Source organism: Scyliorhinus canicula, chromosome 19 (assembly GCF_902713615.1).
Source record: "Scyliorhinus canicula chromosome 19, sScyCan1.1, whole genome shotgun sequence".
Taxonomy (NCBI): domain Eukaryota; kingdom Metazoa; phylum Chordata; class Chondrichthyes; order Carcharhiniformes; family Scyliorhinidae; genus Scyliorhinus; species Scyliorhinus canicula.
In genome coordinates, this window is record NC_052164.1 from 41,510,951 (window position 1) to 41,536,780 (window position 25,830).

Sequence of the window (25,830 nt, forward strand, 5' to 3'; positions counted from 1 at the left end):
TCCTTGTTACTTCCTCAAAGAACTCTAACAGATTTGTCAGACATGGCCTCCCTTTGACAAAGCCATGCTGACTCAGTCCCATTTTACCATGCACTTCCAAGTACTTCGCGATCTCATCTTTAATAACAGACTTTAAAATCTTACCAATGACCGAAATCAGTCAGGCTAACCGGCCTATAATTTTGCCTTACAGTGCAGAAGGAGGCCATTTGGCCCATCAAGTCTGCACCAGCACTCTGAATGGGCACCCTACCTAGGCCCACTTGCCCGCCCTATCCCCATAGGCCCCCCCCCCCCCCCCAATCCTGCACATTTTTGGAAGCTAAGGGGCAATTTAGCATGGCCAATCCACCTAACCTGCACACCTTTGGACTGTGGGAGGAAACCGGAGCACCCGGAGGAAACCCACGCATACACGCACTGGCACTGGCTCTGAAGAAAATTTGTTTGCATTCTTGCAAGTGGAGAACATAGGCATGGGTTATAAGCCCATCCTCCTGCGCCCAAATAAAACATCACGGGATGGTGTGAAGGTTTGCCTTTACATCCACCCCAACTTACACTGACATGATGCTACTGGCTATCTTCAGGATGTAACCCTTCAAGAAGTCTAGGCTACTTCCTTGACCTGGAATGCCCAGGGTTCACATACATCTTGTGGAGGCTATAATGTCTCATTTAAGCCCAACTATAACACCAGATCCTACTTCTACGCTCAGGATCCAGTAACTCCTGTCTTTTGAAGTCCTTGCCATCCAATCTGCTCACCAGCAGTGAACCCTCTGAGGGGCAGGCAGATCTCTCATCCCTCACAAGGCAATCAAGAAGCCCAAAGGAAACACGGCATAATGGCATAGCTGCCTCCCTGCCAGCCCACCGCCAAAACCCAGCCCCCGCCCTGCACCCCCAACCCCCGCACTCCCATCCCTGCATCTCACCTGGTTTTTGTCCATTCACCCAATCATCACAAATTGACTCACTTGTCAATGGCCTTGCAGATGTCATCAGAGCTCAGGCCTCCTTTCCGTAGGGTGATGGCCAGGTTCTTTGCTCGGTTCGACTCAATCAGAGCCACCTTACTGACTGCCTTTTGAGTAACCTTCATTTTCAAGGTGCTGATATTCACCGATGAGCCCTGAGCCTTGGTTTTAAATCGCTCCTCAAACTCGGACATGTTCAGCTCCTGGAGAAACAATAATCAGCGTAAGCAGCAGAACCAAAGGCCAGATAATCCATTTGGAATTCTATTATTGCTACTTAATAACAATCGGGCTTCCATAATTTTGTTTAATGAAGTATCCTCCAATGGGACAGGGTGCCGTGGGGATGTAAGGATTTCTTTTGACAGATGCATCCTGTATTGGTTTTGTGCCATTGTGTGTCAGACAGTATTGTATTAATGATCAATACTGTCACTGAGTCAAAGTCCTCAAACTCCCTTCCTAACAGCACTATGGGTGTAGCTACACCAGATGGACGTCAGCGGATCAGGAAAGCAGCTGACCACCGCTGACCTTCTCAAGGGCAATAAATGATGGGCAACAAATGCTGGATTTGCCAATGATGCCCAGATAACATGAAAACAAATTTTAAAAAAAAAGCTCAGAGCATGGGCACTGAAAATCCAGATCAAGGAACCGGGACACCCAGAGGAAACCCGTGCAAACGCGGGAAAAACGTGCAGACTCCGCACAGACAGTGACCCAAGCCAGGAATCATTAATAGGACCCTGGCGCTGTGAAGCAAAAGACCCTCCACCCATCATACCTTTTTCATCCTCCGAATACACCCTATGCCCCATCCAGGTCACCTCATGTCCCCCACTTCCCTGCTATGTCCCCTCAACTCCCCCCCCCCCCCCCCCCCCCGCCTTGTGCCAGGCTCTGCCCTTCCACCCACACCCTATGTCCCCTGAATTCCTCTATGCCACGATCTGGCACTTTGGGCCTATTGACCCACTGGACACTTTATACAACCAATGTTCACCAGAGTGTGAAATAGAATGTGAAAAAAAGCTTTGCAAAAATATAATCCTTTGATCACTGTCCCGTATGCTTCAGAAAATTGTCTGAAGTACAAGCTAATAAAAGGGTCAATCAACAAGGCCCTTTGAACATGAAAAATGAATGAAAATCGCTTATTGTCACAAGTAGGCTTCAAATGAAGTTACTGTAAAAAGCACGAGTCGCTACATTCCGGCACCTGTTTGGGGAGGCTGATACAGGAATTGAACCGTGCTGCTGGCCTGCCTTGGTCTGCTTTCAAAGCCAGCGATTTAGCCGTGTGCTTCAACACTTCAACACTCAACACTTCAACACTCAGAATACACTTGAAACCACTTACTTGTCTCACCAAGCATTCTGAAATTGATTGCAGAGATCACTGAACCTGAGCTGTCAATCAATCAATGTTTCCTCTGGAGAGCTGGTGTTCTATATTGTAATAGCTGTCTAGACTCTCAGCCAAGTGTACATAATGAGGCTTGACTTAGAGCCCAGACATCAAGGGCGCAATTCTCCGCACTCACGACGGTGCGGAGAATAGCGGGGGTCGTAAATTTTACGGCCATGCTAGTCTGACGCCCACCCGCTATTCTCCCCCCCCCCCCCCACGCCCGTCTCCCGACACGAATCGCCGCCGCCGTTTTTTTATGGCGAGCAGCGATTCTCAGCTGGCCGATGGGCCGAAGTCCAAGCCCTTTACGACCGTTTTTAGGAACGTCAAACATACCTGGTCTGACCGTTCGTAAAAAGGGCCGTAAAGTTCGGATCTTGGCAACCATGGCACTGATTGGCACGGCAGTACCACGGTCGTGCCAAGGGTGCCATGGGCCCGCGATCGGTGGGCACCGATCATGGGCAGCGGGTCCGATTCCCGCGCACTCTTTGTCCTTCCGCCGCCCCGCTGTATCCATTCGCGGGGCGGCTGAGGGGCATCCCGGCCCGCGCATGCGCGGGTTTCGCGCAAATGCGCGATGACGTCATCTGGGCATGCGCGGGTTGGAGTCTTCCAATCCGCGCATGAGCGGCTGACGTCATGTGACGCGTCAGCCGTTGCAAACTCCGGCAAGCGGGCTTAACGAAATTCGTTAAGCCCGCGATGCCGGAGTTCACGGCCGCGGCATGCTAGCCCCGACCGGGGACCAGAATCGGTTCCCGGTCGGGGGGAGGGGGGCGGAGGCTGGCGTCAAACCCGCCCGTTTTTGACGCCAAGCTTACGATTTCTCCCAGTTTGGGAGAATCGCGCCCCAAGACTTTGTAACTATTTTGTAATTCTGCTTTTTATAGTTGTGACATTGGACTACATTATATAAAGGTATTTCCGTTTCTCACCTCCCCCAACAGTGACTGTTGCAATGTCAATAAATGCAGCAGCCATTTTGACCCAGAAATAGGAAATGAGATGAAAAAGCATTCAATGTTTTCTGACTGCTACAGGGGTGCTGACCAAGAACAATTTACTGCTCACCTTTGAACATTGTCAAGGGATCTTTACCCAAATGTCAACCAGAGCTGTAGCTTAACATCTGAATTAAAGGTTGGTGTTTCTGACATCACAGCACTGACTTCACTCCAGGTAATGCGCCTGAAGTGGGTCTTGAATCCAGAAATTTTTGATCCAGTGCACTACCAAGAGATCCAAGCAGAGAGCCCACAAATCCTGGCCTGGATTCTCCATTTGGGAGACTAAGTGTTGACGCCAGTGGATCATGTGTGGTCTTTAATGACTGGAAAACTGTCAAGAAACCCTCGGCGATTCTGGTACCGGTAAGGGGCTATCACCGGCGCTGAGTGAAACTTCCACAGACTGCACTGGAGAATGACCGGGTCCCAGGTCATGCATGCATACGGCTGACGACCTACACTGGTGTCGCCATACGACATGGAGCCGGCCGTGTGTGAATCCAACTGCGACCCCAGAGCCCACCCGTTGGTCACCCCCCCACCAGTCCGCCCAGCCCCAGCCTCAGCAGAAGCCCCCTCCGGCCAGCGGCACAGATACCGGCCAAGTGTGGTGGCGCTGGACACTGCCCACAGCCCGTAAGCCAGGTTCCCGCATGATCACAACCACAAGTGGCCCGCGCCGTTGGGAACTGGGCTCATCAGGGACGGTGCATCGTGTATGTGCTAGCCTATGACACGCCAACGGCATTGAAATGGCGTGAGGCGTGTGTCACGATGACAATAGTTTGGAGGGGTGGAGCATGGCAGATCAGCATCAAACCACTGCTGGCCACGATTCCAGGGTCGGAATTCACTCTCCATCCGATCGCCGGTCACAATTTCGGCATCGAGCTATGGAGAATCCAGCCCGTCATGGACCCAGGGTCATCTAAAGATTCTAATCTGTTTTCTGCAACAGGTGCACCATCTCACCTGCAATAGCTTCTCATCGTCCAGTTCCGTGAAGACTGTTCCATTGATTTGATTGGGTTTCAATGCCACCCAATTCAAGATGGGCATTCGGAACTTCGTTTTGATTGGTTGCTTCACCTTAAGAGCTGCAAGAAGAGAAATAAAATTAAATGATTCACAGACTGTAAGCTTGGTCACTCAAATGCCACAGCGCACTTAGGTCCCAGCTACTCATTAGTGGGAGATTATTTTCATTCTTAATCCAGCAATTTTCACTGAAACTGTAAGTAAATAGAAGACTTTTGATTAGGGCTAAAAGTTACCGTTCATTAAGGCTGGTTACACCATAGTATCCTTACAGTGCAGAAGTGGCCAGTCAGCCCATTGAGTCTGCCCGATGCTCCAAAAGAGCACTCAACCCAGGTCCATGCCCTATGCCCATACCCCACATACACTGGACAACTTTGGATACTAGTCGCAATTTAGCCTGACAGATCTCCGAAAACTGCACATCTTTCATAGAATCCCTACAGTGCAGAAGGAGGCCACTTGGCCCATCGCATCTGCATCAACGCTCCGAAAGACAACCTACGTAAGCCCACACCCCGCCCTATTCCCATAACACAGTGAGCTCATCCAACCTTTTTGGACACTAAGGGGCAATTTAGCATGGCCAATCCACCTAACCTGCACACCTTTGGACTTTGGGAGGAAACTGGAGGAACTCCACGCAGACACAGGGAGAACGTGCAAACCCAGTACAGTCATCCAAGGCCGGAATTGAACCTGGTCCTGGTGCTGTGAGGTTGCAGCGCTCACCACTGTGCCATTTTTCTCCCAATAAATAATTTAGTACGTCATTCAGTGTAGCTGTCCTGAGCACAAGCTCACTTCTCCAGACAGTCACCTCTGTTTTCATTATATATTCTGCTCAGATAACTATGTTTTACAGAAATGTTATTTTGATGTTGTCAGTTTTCATTGCTGGGTGAAGGTAGTTATTGGTAAGCAGCGTTAACAATGGCTATTGTGCTTCAAGAGTATTTATGTAGAGGAGGCCCAAGAGTAAAAGTTGTTCATTTTGTTGTAATAGTGATTGAATACCTACTTCAATTTTTAAACAATCTCATGGAATATTTAAACTCTGTGCAGGGTTATCAGGTGAGCTTTGTGATGCGACTTTGTTTTATCATTAAATCTACATGTACTTCCAATAAACAAAATACCACAGCCCAAAGATTGCTGGGGTTTGGAAGCACAGCAGAAGTACAAATACAGTCAGTGGTCTTACAGGGCCTCATAAATTACAGGCTCCATGACTAAAAACTGACCTAATCTAACAGAGGATTTGTTGTGGTCATAATGCAACAAAACAGTATAATTGGCTTCAGGCCTTGTTTTTTTTCAGAGTACCCAATTCATTTTTTCCAATTAAGGGCAATTTAGCGTGGCCAATCCACATTCCCAGCACATCTTTTGGGTTGTGGGGTGGGGGGGAACCCATGCAAACACGGGGAGAATGTGCAAACTCCACACGGACAGTGACCCAGAGCCGGAATCGAACCTGGGACCTCAGTACTGTGAGGCAGCTGTGCTGATCACGGCGCCACCATGCCCTGGCTTCAGGCCGGTGGTTGGGGGTGGGGGAGCACAGTGGTTAGTAGAAGCTTCACAGCTCCAGGGTCCTAGGTTCAATTCCCGGCTTGGGTCACTGACTGTGAGGAGTTTGCACTTTCTCCCTGTGTCTGCATGGGCTTCCTCCAGGTGCTCCAGTTTCCTACCACAGTCTAAAGATGTGCAGCCATGATGTGGAGATGCCGGCGTTGGACTGGGGTGAGCACAGTAAGAAGTCTTACAACACCAGTGAATCATTCACCTGAGGAAGGAGCAGTGCTCCGACAGCTCATGTTTCAAACAAACCTGTTGGACTTTAACCTGGTGTTGTAAGACTTCTTAAAGATGTGCAGGTTAGTTGGATTGGCCATGCTAAATTGCTCTTAGTGTCCAAAAAGGTTGGGTGGGGTTAGATAAGGTGCTCTTTCCAAGGGACGGTGCAGACTCGATGGGCCGAATGGCCTCCTTTGCACTGTAAATTCTATGATTCTATGATTCACTGACTTGGAACTTCTCACAAAGAATGCCACCCACAGGAGGCGCTAGTCATGAAAAAGTGGGCTCTTGTTGCTGGATCTTCCATCTTTTAATTTCAACTTTAATACACTGTACTATAAACAGCAGTGAACTGTAGTTTGATAGCTGCACAGTTAGAAACAGGGATAAATAGGTTGAAATGAATTGCAAGCTTTGAGAAAAAATGCATTAGCAGGCTTCGATGAAGCCTTTATTTAACCTGAAATTGACAGGAATTTCATGGTAACATACTAATGTTTCTGTTCAATTGCACAATTCAAAGATGTGCAGGTTAAGTAGATTGGCCATGCTAAATTGCCTCTAGTGTCCAAAAAATGTTAGGTGGGGTTACAGGGTGACAGGGATAGGGTGGAGACGTGGGCTTGGATGGGGTGCTCTCGCCAAGGGTCGGTGCAACTCAATGGGCCAAATGGCCTCCTTCTGCACTGTAAATTCTATGATTCTATGATTCACTGACTTGGAACTTCTCACAAAGAATGCCACCCACAGGAGGCGCTAGTCATGAAAAAGTGGGCTCTTGTTGCTGGATCTTCCATCTTTTAATTTCAACTTTAATACACTGTACTATAAACAGCAGTGAACTGTAGTTTGATAGCTGCACAGTTAGAAACAGGGATAAATAGGTTGAAATGAATTGCAAGCTTTGAGAAAAAATGCATTAGCAGGCTTCGATGAAGCCTTTATTTAACCTGAAATTGACAGGAATTTCATGGTAACATACTAATGTTTCTGTTCAATTGCACAATTCAAAGATGCGCAGGTTAAGTAGATTGGCCATGCTAAATTGCCTCTAGTGTCCAAAAAATGTTAGGTGGGGTTACAGGGTGACAGGGATAGGGTGGAGACGTGGGCTTGGATGGGGTGCTCTCGCCAAGGGTCGGTGCAACTCAATGGGCCAAATGGCCTCCTTCTGCACTGTAAATTCTATGATTCTATGGTAAGGGGTGGAAATCATCAGCTTTCAGTACCCACACCAACCCAAGTCAAGGATCAATTGCAGAATGGAATTAAGTTTATTTGTGCTGAAAAGTACCCCTGTGGTGGGATGGAAATTGCCCCACGAAAAGCACTGAATACAAAAGCTTTTGATGAGCTGCCGCCGAATGTTGACAAAAAGGTAACTGCGAGCTGTATATTTTGTTAACAATTTTGCAGCTGTGACAGACCACTATAAGCAGAACAAACAGAATAAAGACAGAGAGATGAATGCTGAAGTGTATGTCAGAAAGATTTACTCCAGTTACACACACACACCCACTCAGCCATATTATATTAACACATTAACAAAGAATTCACAAACATCCATCTGGTGCTGCAATACTTTGTTCCGTCTCTCACCAGACATCACAGTAAGGGGAGTTTCACTGACTGTCCGTAGATAATCGAATGCGTGGAATCATGAACCTGGTTCACTATTACCCTTCACGGGAGTAAACCTTGCCATGGATTTGCCTAGTACCAGCAGTAACATGAATTTAACAAGACATTACAGGATACGATATGCCCAGCAACAAGTAATAATAATTGCTTATTGTCACAAGTAGGCTTCAATTAATTTTCTGTGAAAAGCCCCTAGTCGCTACATTCAGGCACCTGTTCGGGGAGGCCAGTGCGGGATTTGAACCCGCGCTGCTGGCATTGTTCTGCCTTTCAAGCCAGCTGTTTTGCCCACTGTGCTAAACCAGCCCCAGCCCTGGCTTGCAACAACAGCAGTCAGCCTACAAAAGGCAGCACGAGATGTGTGCTTCCCAGTAACGAGATTAGCAGGCAGGATCAGGTGTGAATCCCCTATTAGTAGGAACCTTTCAGCTAGATGATTGGGAGATCATTGAGGTATACACATGCCAATGTCAAGGAATTTGGGAGGGGAAGACAGCCAAATATACAGAAGGCAGCACTAATGTGGAACAAAGTATTATGGCCAAGGCCCTCAGAAGCGAGGCAGGCCAGTTGATACATAATAGCCTCAGAAGCAGACGAGCCAGTTTTCCAGCTAGCACATTGGAGGCCAAGTTTCACATAATAATAATGATCTTTATTAGTGTCACAAGTTGGCTTACATTAACACTGCAATGAAGTTACTGTAAAAAGCCCCTAGTATAGATACACTGAGGAGAATTTCGCATGTCCAATTCATCCAACAAGCACGTCTTTCAGGACTTGTGGGAGGAAAATGGAGCACCCGGAGGAAACCCATGTAGACACGGGGAGAACGTGCAGACTCCGCACAGACAGTGATCCAAGCCAGGAATCGACCTCCGGTCCCTGGCATGTGAAACAACAATGCTAACCACTGTGCTACTGTGCCGCCTCTAAGTCTTAGAGTCAAGCAATGCAGAGAATCTTTGTTAAGGGAGTTTACAGAGCTTCGCTGGACCAGGATGAGTTGTTTCCCAGACTTTATTATCATCCCTGTAATTTGTAGTCAGTATAAGCTGGTTTTAACTTTTAGATCTATTTAATTTAGATGTTGCTTGGGGAAACGGGAAAGTCTTAAGGAATTCAGTGATCATAGATATAGTTTGGAACAAGGGGTACTTTCTACATAAACTATGTGTGAGTAGCAATTCATATGCTTAATTGTCTTTGTGTAGTATAGTCCCGTCCGAGTGCATTTGTCTTTTCTTTCATTTAATAATTAGTCTTTATTAATTGCTATACTGGACTGATTATTCTCGCTGGGGTTTCACTTGACTCCTCGCACCTTTTTTGAAAGGATTATACATCTCCACAAACTGTGTTCCAAGCTGGTATCCCCTCGCAGATAACATCAGTCTGCTTCGTGACAACCTGCTGCCTTAACCCCAATCTGGCCGAGGTGAGAGGTCAGTCTGGCTGATTCCTCATTCTCTCAAAAGTAGTTAAAGGCAGCACGGTGGCGCAGTGGTTAGCACTGGGACTGCAGCGCTGAGGACCCGTGTTTGAATCCCGGCCCTGGGTCACTGTCCGTGTGGAGTTTGCACATTCTCCCTGTATCTGTGTGAGTTTCACCCCACAACCCAAAAATGTGCAGGGCAGGTGAATTGAACATGCTAAATTGCCCCTTAATTGGAAAAATAATAATTGGATATTCTAAATTTATATTTAAAAATAAGTAGTTGAGCAAGCCACTCCATTGTGTAAAGAACGGCTAAAATGGCAGCTTCTCAGAAGCACATCGGAGATAGAGACCTGATTACAATTGACAGGTGCTGTGCTGGTTGAGTGGTCCTTAGTCCGCTCCTGTTTTATACCCGTTAATATATAGATCAGTCTGGAGCCTCTTTAAGAATCTTTACATGCTCACATGACTACTTGCAAAACTCTGTAAGAATTTTACAATACAGAAACTAGGCTCACTCATCCCGGCCTGATGATAAAAAGCCCAACACAAACAAAGATAAAGCACATACACTTTTCATTCAATTCACACAGGTGATCAATACTGTGCTGAGGCAAACATTGGCAGCGATCTCACGACTCTTACCTGCGTTGCCTTCTGTCGCTGGTGCTCCTGGAAAGAGTGGGGGTGCTCCTGGAGGGGGTGGGGGTGCTCCTGGAGGGGGTGGGGGTGGAGGAGGAGGAGGTATACACGTACCCAAGGGTGGGGGTGGGGGTGGGGGCGGGGGTGGGGGTGGCGGTGGCGGTGGGGGGGGTGGTATACCTTGTGGTGGGGCAGGCCCAGTCTCTGCCGCAGTGGGAAGTGGGGGTGGGGGAGGCGGGGCGGTGACACTCTCTGTTGATGAGGGTAAGGGGGGATGAGCACTCGGGCTTGGATCTTCAATACCAACTGCAGGCACAGCTGGCGCTGGAGGAACATCTGTCAGAGAAAGCAGAAGAACAAAGTTAAGTTCTAAACCATAACTATCATCCAATCTGCAAGTGAGTTTACCAGGGCTTGCCAATGGATCATTATGTGGAGATGCCGGCGTTGGACTGGGGTGAGCACAGTAAGAAGTCTTACAACACCAGGTTGAAGTCCAACAGGTTTGATGCAAACACGAGCTTTCGGAGCGCAGCTCCTTCCTCAGGTGAATGGATCATTTCCCCCTTCCCTGGAGTTAGAGGTGGAGGGGAACCCCCATCTTAACTTTCAAACCAGGTGGAAACTGGGGACAGTTAAATAAAGGAAACAATGAATGCCTCTCTGATCTCGCTGCATTCCCGTCATTTAAACTTATAGTTGTGGACCACTCAAGTTCGTCCGGCCTTCGCGTGATATCTGGGGCCATTTCCATGGGAACCCAGCAGTGGTTCTTGCTGCCACGTTCCCATCCCTGCCCACAATACCAAGGGCTGGATTTTTTCTGTTCAAGGCATGATTTTCCCGTTTGAGGCAGGAATCAGGAGGAGACACTTACCCTGATTCGCATTCCCGCCTTCACTGCCAACTCGATTGGGGCAGGATGTTCACCGGGCCTGGGGCCCTTCAATGTCTGTAGAGATAGCTCTGCCATTCAATTAGAACTTGGTGGGGCAGTAATGGAGGGAGAATACCAGGGAAATGGGCCATGTTCTGACCCAAAGTGGCAGCCATTGCTGCAACCGTCCTCTGTGTGTGACGATTAAAAAAAAAAGAGTGTTTTCACCTTCAAAGTGGCCATGGAAGCATAGAAAAAAGGAGGCCATTCAATGTATTAATGACTGACCCTCTATCTCAATGCCCTACTCCCCCTCTCTCCCCACACTTTTTGACACCTTTCGGTTCTAGATCAATTTCTTTCTTAAATACATTCAGTGACTTGGCCCCCACAGATTTATGTGGTAGAGAATTCTACAGGTTAACCATCATTTTTCCTAATCTCAGTCCTAAATGGCCTACACTGTGTCCTGTGACCATGACGCCTGTCATAATAGGCATAAGTATATAATGGTACATAGACAGACACTGACTGACACACTAAATGACCAATCAACACACAGAACATAGCAGCCAATCACCAGACAGGCCACGGCCACTATAAAGCCAGAGGGCACTAATTTTCCCGCTCTCTTGAGATGCGGCCTCTGTGACAGCCAGAGCCCGTGATCAGCAACACGAACATCCACCATGTGCTAGCAGGATAGTCTGGTCAGGTTTGCCTCAGGTCTCCAGTCAACTCAACATAGTGTCAACCCACAGTGCAAGTATGTTTAACAGCTCATAGTTCAATAAAATAGAGTTGTACTTCTACAAGTGTTGGTAGCCTGTCTCTCTCACTGCTATGGTAAACGCAGTCCTCGCAGACCCAGCACACCCAACACATCATGGTACCAGTGCGTGATGTTAGAGTTTGATGGACCTACCCTGAGATAGTCTGCCTTTGACCAGCGATCAGCCATCCCGTAGTATGGACAGCGTCCACCCTCCCCCGCCGCTCCGCATCGCCGGCAACCTCGGTGCCAACTGGAAGATATTTAAGCAGAAGTTTCAGCTGCATCTTGAAGCCACCAACCTCGAAGCCGCCTCAGATGCCAGAAAGATTGCTCTCTTTCTCTCCACTGCCGGGGACCACACCATCCACATTTTTAACTCTCTCACATTTGCTGAAGGTGAGGACAAGTCCAAGTTCAAAACAGTCCTGCTCAAATTCGACAGCCACTGTGATATCGAAGTCAACGAGAGTTTTGAATGCTATGCATTTCAACAGCGTCTGCATGGTAAGGATTAACTTTTTCAATCTTTCCTGATCCATCTTCGCATCCTCGCGCAATCCTGTAATACCGGCTCCACCTCCGAATCCATGATCCGCGACCAGCTCGTTTTTGGAGTACACTCGGACCCCCTACGCTAGCTGCTCCTTAAAGTGAAACAGCTCACCCTCGCTATAGCCATCGAAACGTGTGCTCTGCATGAGCACGCTACTAACCGGTACTCGCACATTCAAGCGGCAGAGACGGCGCGGAAAGGCCCCCATGATGCGGAGCGGGTGCAGGCCGTAAAACAGCTCCAGGGCCTGTGTCTGGATGAGGGCAGCCATTTTGCGCGGTTTTCCCGGGCTCCTGCGCATGCGCGTAACAATCGAGGAGACGGCGAGGCCGAAGACCGAACTGCGCAGGTGCGCACAACGTATGACCGCACCGCGCATGCGCAGTGGCGCACGGAGCGTTCTGACGTCACGACGTGCAACAACTGTGGCTTCTCCCACTTAAAGCGGCAATGTCCCGTGAAATCTCGACACTTTCTCCAGTGTGGCAAGCTTGGGCACTACGCAGCCCTGTGCAGGTCTGCTCAAACACTTGCCTCCCATCGCTCCCAGCAGCAGCGCAGGAATGTCCGGTCCGTTCAACAACCAGTTACAGATTCCGACTCCGACATGGTTCCTGACCCTGATACCAAGGATCTCAAATCCCCATTCCGGGTGGGCATCATCACCAAGCATACGATGCTTCCCAAAACAAAGGCCAAGCCCTTCCCAGTGATGAGCATTGATCCGGACGATGAGTGGTGTGCCACCCTTACGGTCAACAAATCTCGCATCTGATTCAGGCTGGACACCGGCCCTTCAGCCAACCTCATTTCGCAGTCTGACCTGTACAGCCTCCACGTCGACCCGACCATCCTTCCATCCACCTGCCAGCTTCTCGACTACAATGGCAATGCCATTGCTGCCAGTGGCTCATGCCAGCTTGTGGTGTTGCACCATTCCTTAAAGGCCACCTTGCACTTCGAGATTGTAGGGTCCACCAAAGCTTCCCTGTCGGTGCTCAGGCCTGCAAGGTCCTGAATCTCGTCCAAAGGGTTCACTCCATGTCGCCCGCTAAGGCATCAGCTTCGCCAGACGCCAACTTTCAGACACACCTGAAGGACATCATTACTCAATACCACAGCGTCTTCGAGGGCATGGGCACACTCCCATACACGTACAAAATTCTTTTGAAACCGAATGCCACGCCTGTGGTTCATGCAGCCCGCTGGGTGCCGGAGCCCCTTAAGGACCGCCTCAAGCAGCAGCTGCGGGACCTCCAGGACCAGGGCGTCCATTCTAAGGTAACGGAACCCACCGACTGGGTCAGCTCCACGGTGTGTGTTTAGAAACCGTTAGGGGAACTGCGCATTTGCATCGACCCCAAAGATTTGAACCGTAACATCATGAGGGAACACTACCCTATCCCAAAGCGCAAAGAGCTCACCTGCGAAATGGCTCGCGCCAAATTTTTCACAAAGTTGGACGCCTCCAAGGGGTTCTGGCAGATACAACTTGACGCATCCAGTTGGAAGCTCTGCACCTTTAACACCCCATTTGGCCGGCATTGTTACAACCGGATGCCCTTTGGTATCATCTCCGCCTTGGAGGTGTTCCACCGAATAATGGAGCATATGATGGAGGGCATCGAGGGGGTGCGGGTGTACGTAGATGACATCATTGTCTGATCCACCACTCCACAGGAACACACTGATCGACTCCAACGCGTGTTCCGGAGAATCCATGAGCATGGCCTCTGCCTGAACAGAGCCAAATGCTCCTTTGGTCAACCAGAATTCGTCGCCCACCACCCGTTACCTTGGTTCTTCATTTGCTCGTTTGTACATACTGTTATTTATATTCCATGTTTTGTTATATGCACTCTATCTGCACTAGATACCTTCCCGTGTAAATACGTTAGGATTTTTGTATATAGTCAGGATCATGGTCATATAAATATGCTCACATACACTGTACATGGTCAGGCACATTCACATACCACACTATTTATTGCCATATATACATTTTTTTTTCAAAAGGGGGAGATGTCAATATATACACAAGTATATGATGGTGCATAGACAGACACTGACTGACACACTGAATGACCAATCAACACACAGAACACAGCAGCCAATCACCAGACAGGACATGACCACTATAAAGCCAGAGAGCACTAGTTTTCCTGCTCTCTTGGGATGCACCCTCTGAGAAAGCCAGAGCCCAAGATCAGCAACGCGAACATCCACCATATGCTAGCAGGATAGTCTGGTCAGGTTAGCCTCAGGTCTCCAGTCAACTCAGCATAGTGTCAACCCACAGTGCAAGTATTTTTAACAGCTCACAGTTCAATACAATAGAGTTGTACTTCTACAAGTGTTGGTAGCCTGTCTCTCTCACTGCTATGGTAAACGCAGCCCTCGCAGACCCAGCACACCAACGCCTTGTTCTCAACTCCCCCAGCCAGGGGGATCCAACATCCCTGCACCTAGTCTGTCCAGGCCCGTCAGTGTTTTATACATTTCAATGAGATTCCCTCTCATTCTTCTAAACTTCAGTGAACACAGACTGGCAAATAGGGAGCTTAGAACCGGGATACGGTAGGGAAAGGCTGGTTATTAAATTTTAATCGCTGCTCAGTTTTGCACTGTCTAAGCTTTCACATTTTGTCCCCTTCAAACAAAACTATTTCAGCTCTGCCGCCCGTGTTCCTGCCAGTCTGGAGCTAGTCAGCTTTACCGAGCTCCTAACAGTCACCCTCCCAATGAAAGTCCGGCGCGTCAGACGACGAATTCCCTAATGGTCTCAACGTGCCCAATTAACAAAGTAGGCAACTTCACCTTCCTGTTCTCTCCTGCTCTTCTCCTGCCCTCCCCCCACCCCCCCTCCCCCCCCTCCATCCTCGGGGAAGTCCGCAGAGTTGGGAACAGGTGGTAAACTGGCCACCAACACCATTGTTTTCTGCTTCATTCCACCCTGATTTGAGGAAGGCAAATTCAGCCCCATGTGCTTACTTCCAGGCCAAAAACAACAGGCCCTCATGGGAACAGACGGGGAACCTGTATCATATCGTGTACCTGCTCACATATTATGCAAGCAGCAAGACTATAGTGGTGGGGGGGGGGGGGGGGGGGGGGCAGTTTCTGTCCTCCAACCGTGTGTTTCCCGGCTGCGTCCTGTTCACTGGCAGCGGGATTCTCCGCTCCCGCTGTTTGTAAACTAGATTTCCCTACATGGCCAGGAAACCCATGGGCTGGGGTGCACTGCAGGTGGGAAAAAAGAATCCCAACGGCCGGACAATTCCGGCCTCGGTGTTCCGAGTTACAAAATCTATTTTTCTTTTTTACTGATTATCAATGGAACAGGGAAGAACTGGATAATTGTGTTTTTAAAGAGTTTCACAAAATTGCATTTGGCAGATAAAGGTGGTGCGGTCGGGGTGTGGGGGGGGGGGGGGGGGGGGGGTTGTTAAATGCTATCATGACTTTCAATAAATGCAGGTATGTCAATGTTTCAGAAATAGATATTTTAGTCTAGCATTTGATGTTGAAGAATTTTACATGAATTTCTCGATGTTTATCAGAAGATCAGGGTCTGTAAATGATTACTTCATGGTTAACTGAGTACCTATATGCGTGGAATCCCATTACTGTATTTAAGGTCCTCTAAAACACGTTCCTAGAAAGTATGCAGTGGTAAAGATCCTTTTGAGTTGATACTGAGCGCCGGGTTCTCTCCAACACTTGGATAAGTCTGTTTCTGGAATTATCCAATTTGTCCCTTTCTTTTCTTCAGAAGGACATTGATCCACTGGGAGAATTCCTAGAGGAGCTACAAGGATAATTGACGATTCTCCCCATCCGCTCTTATTTGAAGCTCATTTATCTTATACTTGTCTTTCAATGCTGCACTCCAAATAAAATAATCTGCAAAACTATCAATCCGTTTTAAAAAACAATGCTGCCTCATGAGCCCTCTAAATCGACTTTTCTCCAATGAGAAGAATCATAAATTTAATTCAAGGAAAAATTATCCAGGAAGGAAAAGATCAATCGGCTCAAGCGTCTTGTTCATCCGGAGCTATCTGCACATTTATCTCACAAACAGCCAGTAGAATGAGTTCTGAAGAGAGAGAAGGAATTGGGGGCAAGATTAAAGCTGGTACCTTTGTTGGGTTCGGGCCTGGGTTCCGGCGCTATGGTTACAGATTCCTGTTTCACTATGACCGGGATGATTTGTATGTCGATATCTCCATGGTCCCCACGCTCAATTTTTATCAGCCCCTGCTGTTCCAGTTGAGAGAGCTTCTGTTCCAATGAAGTGTGGCGTTGGATCGTTCTGTCCCTGTCCGAGATCTGTTGCTGGAGAGACTGTAGCTTTAATGCAGATTCATTGAAGATCTCCTGTCCGGTAGAAAATCTTACAGTAAAAGGCAAGTTCACCGTCTGCCACAAAATTCAACACAACAAGGCTAAAACTTGAAAAGTTTTATGATGGTTGAGAACCTCACATGGGAAATTAATCAGAAAGTACATTCCGAAATATTATAAATACTTGTGTCTGCCGACTCAGTTAGCACGGGATTAAATCAGGTGCAACTCAAAGTCTGTGTTGAGTTCGCTGATCCCACTGGGCATCAATTGGGCACTGCGTTTGGCTTCGAGGCCATTTTGTTTTCACCTGTCTGTTAGCTTTGATTTGCAGCTTCTGTCATACAAACAGGAATAGTTTGCACGCCACTAAGTCTTGGACTCTGATCTTAAAGTGGTTGCCGTTGGTGGTGGGAGGGGTGTGTGGGGGTGCGCGGGGGTTATGGTGTGTTTGCAGATATGCTGTATGTAAGCCCCAAATCAAGCAACATATCTGAGGAGTCAGGGCTTTCGAGGTCAGGAAGTCTGAACAGCCCAGCCTCATTTACACAGAAGTTCCTGGAGTTCTGCCCAAACCTGCCCGGAAGGCTGCGGGAATGCATCCTGTTAGTTGGCATGGGAGTATGGAGATGAAGAGGCGGAGGAGGTGGTCAGGTCGCGATAGCCCAGAGCAAGGGGCAGCGAAGACTTCCTGGAGCGGCCCTCAATCCCACTTGGCGCAGACCTGACCTGGCGCAGACCTGACCTGACCTGAGGTGAACGGTCACTACTGCCACTACCCTGCTTCCAAATAATGGCCGGAATTCTCCAGGCGTTCGTGATGGGATTCTCTGGTCCCACCAGCAGCGCACCCCCCACACTTGGGTTTCCCAGTCGCGTGGGGTGGCTTCAATGGGAATTCTCATTGATGGCGGCAGGAACAGAGACTCCCGCCACCAGCGAATAGCGCAGCACCTCCTGTTGCTGAGAAACACACGGCTGGTAGGCTGGAGAATCGCGCCCAATATTACTCTTGCGTTTGGATTACATCATCATATTTCATGAAGGTCTGCTTCCTTCCTGTGGGTGACCCCCCCCCCCCCCCCCCCCTTCCCTGTTCAACAGGAAATGTTAACACCAGGGCCTTGAGGTGAATGCACAGGTGAGAGAGAGCTGAGTCTCTGCCCTTTAGCACACTGGGCTAAATCACTGGCTTTCAAAGCAGACCAAGGCAGGCCAGCAGCACGGTTCGATTCCCGTAACAGCCTCCCTGAACAGGCGCCGGAATGTGGCGACTAGGGGCTTTTCACAGTAACTTCATTGAAGCTTACTCATGACAATAAGCGATTTTCATTTCATTTCAAGGGGAAAAAAGCATCTAAATTGGGGCACTGGTCCAAACTGTTTTTTAACTGCTTCTAAGGCCCAGTTTCACAAGGCTGGGAAGAGTTAAATTTGTGGTTTTGCTGTGAAATTTATTTCAGTGTATCATTGTTGCCCTCTGCACGTTTTTGCAGCGATAAGGCCTGATCTTTTTGTTGTTGGTTCTGAGGCCTCAGCTCCAGCTTTCACCTTGGAGTGAACCAGTTGCTCATGTTCTGTTCCCCCCTTTTCATTCTACACCCATGGGAAGGCGGCAAACGTACGCGGTTTCCACAGCTCGCGCTTGCCCAACTCGAACACTGCGGTGGTGCTGCTCATAGCTCCAGTCACACTAGCACACTCACCTTGAGGCCTTCGACCTCTTTGTGGGACTGTATCAGCTGTTTCTCCAGCTCTGCAATTTTCATCATGGAGTCGTTCTCAGCCTCCTGGAGTTTCTCTGTTAGCTGAACAAAACAAAGCACGAAGGATGGGAATTAAAATGCAAACAGTGAATAAAAGTTCCAGTGAAACAAATTGTTAGGATGCGATCGAACAAGTTCATTCCCTCAGCTCCCCAGCAGTTTTATCCTCACTCAATAAGATTCCAAGCAAGAGAATAGACCTCAATTGCTCAACACCTGAATGGTATACACTGTCTGAAATCAACAGTATCTTTCAAAAAGGAATCTAGATATCTGAAAAGTAAAACGTTACATGTCTGCTGGGGAGGAGTAAGCTTGGGGAACAAAATGAATAGCTTTGTTAAACAAACATCAGAGGCATGATGGGCCGATACGCCTTCTTCTGTTACATACGTTCCATGGGTGGGATATGTTGACCCTTCTGGTCCCGACGAAGGTGACCTCCTGCGGCAGGTTCCCCAGTGGCGAGGTAGGCAAGCCATGTAAAACACCATGGATCCCGTTCCTGCCTGCAGCCAATTGCAAACTACCTCTTATTGCAATCATATTCCTTAATTTTAACCACAGGCAGCTAAGCATCTCTTTCAGGAAACCCAAGAGGTGAAAGGAGGTGAAAATCCATGAGCTACATGCCTTTGCAGCACTGCTTGTGGGCTAAGGGGAACAGGAGTATTTCCTCCCTGGCCCAGTGAGTTATCCAATCAAGACCCTCAGCACCTACCACATCTGCCCCCCAATTGCCACCACCAGTCTAATTGTGCCAGCTGTCAATGGGAAACCAGAGAAAAACAACTCAGACATTCAAGAAACTTGTAAGTGTGAGTTACCCAACCTCAAAACACCTGCCCTGAGCTAATATCCAGAAACAGGATTCCATGGCTCAAATCGGGCCCAAACAAATGACAGTGAAATGATATTGCCTCCGTCTGGTCACCCAAAGTTTTCACGAGGGTGGGGAAATCTAGGCTTGCAAACTTACCAGCTCTCCTGCTGAGGCCAATTAAGATTATTGAGGGCTCGCTGGGAGCCCATCTTCCTGAAGTCTTTTGAATTTGCTGGGGACAGCCAGCATTTTGGAGCTGCCTGCCTCAGACTAGCTGAAGGCAGGTGTGGACCAAGTCGGCAGTGACTCTGGAGCATCTCACAGCTCACCAGTGCATCATGATACCCTCTTCTCCAAGGTTAGACAATTCATCAGATTCACAACTGATGGGGCATCACAGGCCCAATGGGCACTATGTCCGATGCCTGGCGTGGTCAAATGGAGCCCTTCAATACCATCCTGCAAAGGTCTGCATCATGGTGGTGGTCTGCATCACTCTCCATAACATGGCCCAGAGAGATATTGACCTTGAGGACAGTGAAGCCTGGAAGGATACAGGGGAGAAGCAGGTTTTTAAAAAATTCGTTCATTGGCTGTCGACATCGCTGGCTGGGCCAGCATTTGTTGCCCATCCCTTATTGCCCTTGAAATGAGTGTCTTGCTAGGCCATTTCAGAGGGCATTTATGAGTGAACCACAAATCTGTGGTTCTGGAGTCATATGGAGGCCAGATCAGGTAAGGATGGCAGATTAGGACATTAGTGAACCAGATGGGTTTTTACGACAATCGGCAATGGTTTCATGATCATCATTGGAAGTTTAATTCCAGATTTTATTTAATTCAAATTTCACCATCTGCCATGGTAGGATACAAACCCAGATCCCCAGAGAATTACCCCGAGCCTCAGGATCACTAGTCCAGTAACAATACCACTACGTCACTGCCTCCCCTGCGGAGGAGGAATTTGGGGTGAAATGACACTGAAGAGAGAGGTGCCTTGCTGCACGATGAGGTGGCCTCCTACTGCACCCCTCCGGGAAGAGGACTTCCTCCCTCTCCCTCATAGGTGCCAGTTCTATGGCTCCCCCTGTGACATCGCATCTCCCTGTAGTGCTGTGGAAGGCTTTGACCAAAAAACACAGATCTCTCCATTAGGATAACTAGCAGCTTAGACGGCTGCCAGTGAGGGGGCCGGGGGGGGGGGGTTAAATGAGACCCTCACTTCATTTAATCCACCTTCATTCCTGCCCTCAATTTGGATAGGAAACATGTTGCCATTATTCTGTGGAGCTTCCAAATGCTTCATTCAAGACAGATAATAAGCAGGAGGTGGGGCTCTCCCGAAGATGGGAGCTCCTCTCTCCTGATCCTCAGAACCACTGTCTGGATTGGGGCCCGTTTTCTGACTGGGTGGAGGTGTATTCCGACGGTGTGTCACCTGCAATAGGTTTGTTCGGACTACCACTGGAGTTGGGGAATCTCCTGTTTCTAAGGTACACCTCCACTCAGTCAGTGAACGGGCCCAATCCAGACATTGGTTCTGAGGATCAGGAGAGAGGAGCTCCCATCTAGGGGATCCATAGAATCCCTACAGTGCAGAAAGAAGCCATTTGGCCCATTGAGCCTGCACCGATCTTCCGAAAGTGCTCTCCCCAGGTCCACTCCCCATCCTAACTCCACGCACTGATCATGGCCATTCCACCTAACCGTCACATCTTTGGACTGTGAGAGGAAACCGGAGCACCCGGAGGAAACAAACACAAACTTAGGGAGAACGTGCAGCTTCAGCACAGTGACCCAAGGCCGGAATCGAATCCGGGTCCCTGACACTGTGAGGCAGCAGTGCTATGCCACCGTGCCGCCAGAAAGCGTTCACATTCCTTCAGAAACTCCTCATTACCTGCTTCTACATTGAAGAATGGGGTGGTGTCTGCCCTCCTAATTAAGATAAATGGAGTATCACCAGTGACTTTACTCTAGCATCTATAGCATAGCCAAATTTCCCACGCATTTCATTGTCACAGTATCATGGACAGAACGTACTGGCAATCTTGAACTTTACATCTTCAGAAAATGTTCAAATCCCAACCGTGAAGCAAATATCTGGCATGCTCCAGGATCTTTCAGATACCCATTCATGTTACAGAAAATAGAAGTGGATCTTTGAGCGAACTGGCTTACTCAGCACCAGATTCCTCCCCATTCATACCCGAGAGGAGTCAACATCAGAACAACTCCTACGTACACTGTTCCTGAGAAACTGTGTTGCTAACTCTCCTATTCTGGCTGTGAACCTGCCCTGATCTGTGAAAGGCTCGCATTGATCTTTGTGGGCACACATAGTGGGTCAGAATGGAAGAAAAGTCTGCCGAAAGTCATTGGCAACAGAAAACCTTGGTGCCATTGATAATCTCCCGTGGGATGTAACTCGTGATGAGGGTACGTGTGTTTGTGTATGGGCTGAATATATCCCACTCCCGGAAGCTGAGTGAGCATGGAGCTAACCTGTTCCACATCCGCCAATCCTGCAGCCATAACGTGCAATGGGTGGGCTTAACAATGGCAAAATAGGACTTCTGCCTCTCACTGGGGAGGAAATCCTGCCCTCAGGAGCCGCTGGCCAATTGGATTGGCTGGCTAATTCACTTGGGCCTGTAGAACCAAGAATTCATTAGTGGTCGCTGCTGGTACTGTAAGAAGAGGAGAAAGAAGTCCCAATGCATCACCAAAACCAAGGTCTTGAGCAGGAACGTTTTGCCAGATCAGGGAGAGGGGTTTAGGATGACAGAGGTGGTGGCTCCATCTTAGGTAGGCCGCCACCCGATCCATAAAGGGCATCCCATGAAGGTCGAACATCCCCCTTCCTTCCCACACTTTGGTGATTGTAGTTAGAAAATAAGGCTGTTTGCTCTCATTCGCCTGCCCACATCATTTTATGGCATGGGTCGTATATTACTAGGTCAGTTGGCTTGGTAACAAGACCAATACTTATTTAGATATGACAGGTGGGCTGCTGATTTTGGCGCCCGCCCAACCCGTATTATGGGGATGGGTGGGAATGTGATGGGGTGGCAAACTGCCCTGTTTACATGCCCTCTCCATTAGAAACACAACTAGTGGGGGCATATCTCTTTCTCCCACTCTCTCTCTGGTATAAATCACATTGTTTATCCTTGTGGGTAGAACATGATCCGCCCATACTCCCCTCAGACAAAACATTGGCTACCTGTGTTACTTGTTCCTGTAGCTCTTCGACATGTTCCAACACAGCATTCTTGGTCTCTGCATCCTCCAATAAAGCGCCAACATCAAATACGTTATCCAGATAGGCTTGGATCTGCACCTGCAACCTCTCACTTTCTGATGACTTTAGTTTCTGCAAACAATACAAGATGTTATTTTACTGGATTCCCCACCAGAAACAAATGGGGAGTTCTCAGACAAACCTTCCCTTAAGTTTGTAACAAGTTCCTTTGCTATCGTAACCCATATGAGTGCATCTGATGAACCAGCTTGGAGGGGAATTTTGCACAAGCTTTAAGCATTTGGATGGGAAGGGTCTCACCTGTAAATTCCATTCTGTAGAATAGAAGGGCAGTATTCATTCTGAGCTATAAAACCCATTTAATCTTTCGTATTGGAGTCATTGAGCTGTGAGCAAGGGATGATAACTTGGGTCGGAATTTTCCAGCCGTTTATACTGGCAGGATCAACCGAGATTTCAGTTTTTGCCAAAACCTTCCATAGCACCACAGTGGGGCGGGTGTAATTTTAAAAAAATACATTTTGGAGAATATTATGTTTTTCTGCAAAGAAAGCTGTGTGGTTGTTTGTGCGTGAGTGTGAATGATTCAATTAAGCTGGGGAAAGTTACTGGAGACAATGTGTCTGGTAGAGTTGGGAGATAAAGATGGAGGTGCTAAATACATGTATCTGTGATAAAAAGAGTGGATGTATAAGTAAATAAGTTGTGTTGAGAAATTTGCATTAGGAGATAGATATGGATTTGGCTTTTCAGTTGTTAAATTCCAATGCTGAATAAAAGGCTTTTAGTGCTTGCAGGGATTTCATAAATAAACAAGGAAGGTTATTCAATTTTATTTGACCCCAAAAAGGGAAGCAATAGAAAAAACATGAAAGATTTTTGTATTTTGAAATGTTAAGTTCAAAGAAGTGCTGAGGACAATGACATCTAGAAGAAAGGGAAAAGATGTGGAGCTGAGGTGTGTTGACTGTAAGATGAAGACTTCCTGGGGACAGCTTTGTGGTGGGAAAAGATGCAAAGTTTGGGTCAGCCATCCAGTCAAACCAGAAAAATTTTTGTGCAGAAAGTTGTCTTGTTCCTGAATATTCTTGTATTTACACAACAGAGTGGAAGAGAATGAGAAATCGTCTGGTATAACCTTACAAAGGTGATAGCAGTTTTGCCTTGGGTAATGTTACTACACTTTTAGAGTTAAAATCTATGAGGAAGTGTTGCCAAGCGGTGATAACCGGTATTTGGTGTTACCGGTTAAGAGGTATTCTGACCAATTGATATTTTTTGAGAGCATGTATCTTGCTCTTGTTTTAACTATGTAATCCTAATCTTGTGCGCTTAAATTTTATTTTCTCCTTGTTAATAAATCTGTTTTAATATATTTTAAAATTCAAAAAATGTTATTGGAATTCTATGCTACTGAGATCAGAAAACATAAAAAGGGCTATGATCTGTAAGACAGGTTTCCCTCTGGGAGCTGGCTTACTCTGAAAATAGATGTGAACATTCTTCTAAAATATGTTCTTACATTACCAGCGCAGGCATCAAAATACTAAAAATAGGTTGCGTCGTCTCCACTAAATCATGCCGCGGAGGGGAGGGTGGGGGGGGGGGGGGGGGGGGGGGGCAGTTGGGTGAAAATCATGGCCCGTATTTTCAGCCTTCAATTTATGCTCTCTTACCTTAAGATACTCATCCAGTCCCAGCATGGTGAACTCAAACTGGAGATGGACCCGGAAGTTCATGTCCTCGACAGAATGCACAACGATGTTAATGAACTGCATACATGCAACCTATGGAGAGGGACAGAGAGAGAAAGAAGAGAGAGTCACTGTATTGGGATTAATGCTGATGGGGAGAAGCATTAAAAGCATCTCCAGAAAGCAAACAAGTAAAGATAAACCAAGGTTACTCTTTGGAGGATGGTATATTTAAACTGAGACACAGAGTAACACATCATAGAATGTGTAGCCTGCACACTATGAGCAGGGTCAGTGTGCATACCCCTTGTGTGAGCAGCGTCAGTGCACAAGCCCACAGTGTGAGCAGGTTCAGTGTGCAGTCCCCTAGTGTGAGCAGCGTCAGTGCGCATGCCCCTAGTCTGAGCAGGGTCGGTGCGCAGGACCCGAGAGTGAGCAGGTCCCTAGTGTGAGCAGGATCCGTGCACAGTCCCCTAGAGCGAGCAGGGTCTGTGTGCAGGGCCGTACTCGGAGCAGTGCCAGTGTACAGGGCCGTACTCAGAGGAGGGGAAGTGCACAGGGTCCTACTCTGAGCAGGGGCAGTATGCAGGGCCGTACTCTGAGCAGGGATAGTGAACAGAGCCATACTCTGAGCAGGATCAGTGCACAGAGCTGTACTCTGAGCAGGGGCAATACGCAGGGCCAAACCCAGAGCAGAGCCAGTGCGGAGAGCCGAACCCAGAGTAAGGTCAGTACGCAAGGCCGTACACTGAGCAGGGGTAGTGCACAGAGCCGTCCTCTGAGCAGGGGCAGTACGCAGGGCCATACCCAGAGCAGAGCCAGTGCGGCGAGCCGTACCCAGAGCAAGGTCAGTACGCAGGGCCGTACTCTGAGCAGGATCAGTGCACAGAGCCGTACTCTGAGCAGGGGCAGTACGCAGGGCGATACCCAGAGCAGAGCCAGTGTGGCGAGCGTACCCAGAGCAAGGTCAGTATGCAGGGCCATACTCTGAGCAGGATCAGTGCACAGGCCCCGAGAGTGAGCAAGGGCAGTGCGCAGGATCTTACTCTGAGCTGGAGCAGTACGCAGGGCTGTATTCTGAGCAGGCAGTGCCAGGTCTCTCGTGTGAGCATGGACAGTGTGCAGGGCCCGAGAGTGAGCAGGGTCAGTGTGCAGTACCCTAGTGTAAGCAGGATCAGTTTGCAGGCCCTTAGTGTGAGCAGGGTCTGAGCGCAGGTCCCTAACGTGAGCAGGATCAGGGTGCAGGCTCCTAGAATGAGCAGGGTCACTGCGCAGGACCATACTCTGAGCAGGAGCAATGCGCAGGGCACTACTCTGAGCCAGGGCAGTGCGCAGGGCCCTACTCTGAGCAGGGGCAGTGCACAGAGCCCTACCCTGAGCCAGGGCAGTACTCTGGGACCTACCCTGAGCCAGGGCAGTGCGCTGAGACCTACTCTGAGCCAGGGCAGTGTGCTGGGACCTACTCTGAGCAGGGGCAGTGGACAGAGCCCTACTCTCTGCAGGGGCGGTGCGCTGGGCCGTATTCTGAGCAGGGTCAGTGGGCAGGGCCGTACTCTGAGCAGGGGCAGTGATCAGGGCCGTACTCTGAGCAGGGGCAGTGATCAGGGCCGTATTCTGAGCAGGGGCAGTGATCAGGGCCGTATTCTGAGCAGGGGCAGTGGGCAGGGCCTTATTCTGAGCAGAGGCAGTGCGCAGAGCCCTACTGTGAGCAGACGCAGTGCACAGAACTCTACTCTGAACAAGGGCAGTGCACAGAGCCAT

At 48.6% G+C, this 25,830-nt stretch overlaps 1 protein-coding gene across 8 annotated transcripts in view; it reads right to left on the reverse strand.

The window, feature by feature from the left end:
- The window catches only part of fmnl1a (formin-like 1a), a 354,814-nt gene that overhangs the window by 65,294 nt on the left and 263,690 nt on the right, over positions 1 to 25,830 (reverse strand). For all 8 annotated transcript variants that reach the window (XR_005458128.1, XM_038778444.1, XM_038778448.1 and 5 more), the window contains 7 exons: positions 24,052 to 24,162; positions 22,337 to 22,486; positions 18,228 to 18,329; positions 16,317 to 16,554; positions 9,973 to 10,305; positions 4,377 to 4,501; positions 981 to 1,183 (listed from right to left, as the gene is read on the reverse strand). Coding sequence is in view for 7 of the 8 variants with exons in the window: in XM_038778444.1 (XP_038634372.1) it covers positions 981 to 1,183; positions 4,377 to 4,501; positions 9,973 to 10,305; positions 16,317 to 16,554; positions 18,228 to 18,329; positions 22,337 to 22,486; positions 24,052 to 24,162 (1,262 nt within the window). In the remaining variant the exon portion in view is untranslated. The remainder of the gene's footprint in view (positions 1 to 980; positions 1,184 to 4,376; positions 4,502 to 9,972; positions 10,306 to 16,316; positions 16,555 to 18,227; positions 18,330 to 22,336; positions 22,487 to 24,051; positions 24,163 to 25,830) is intronic.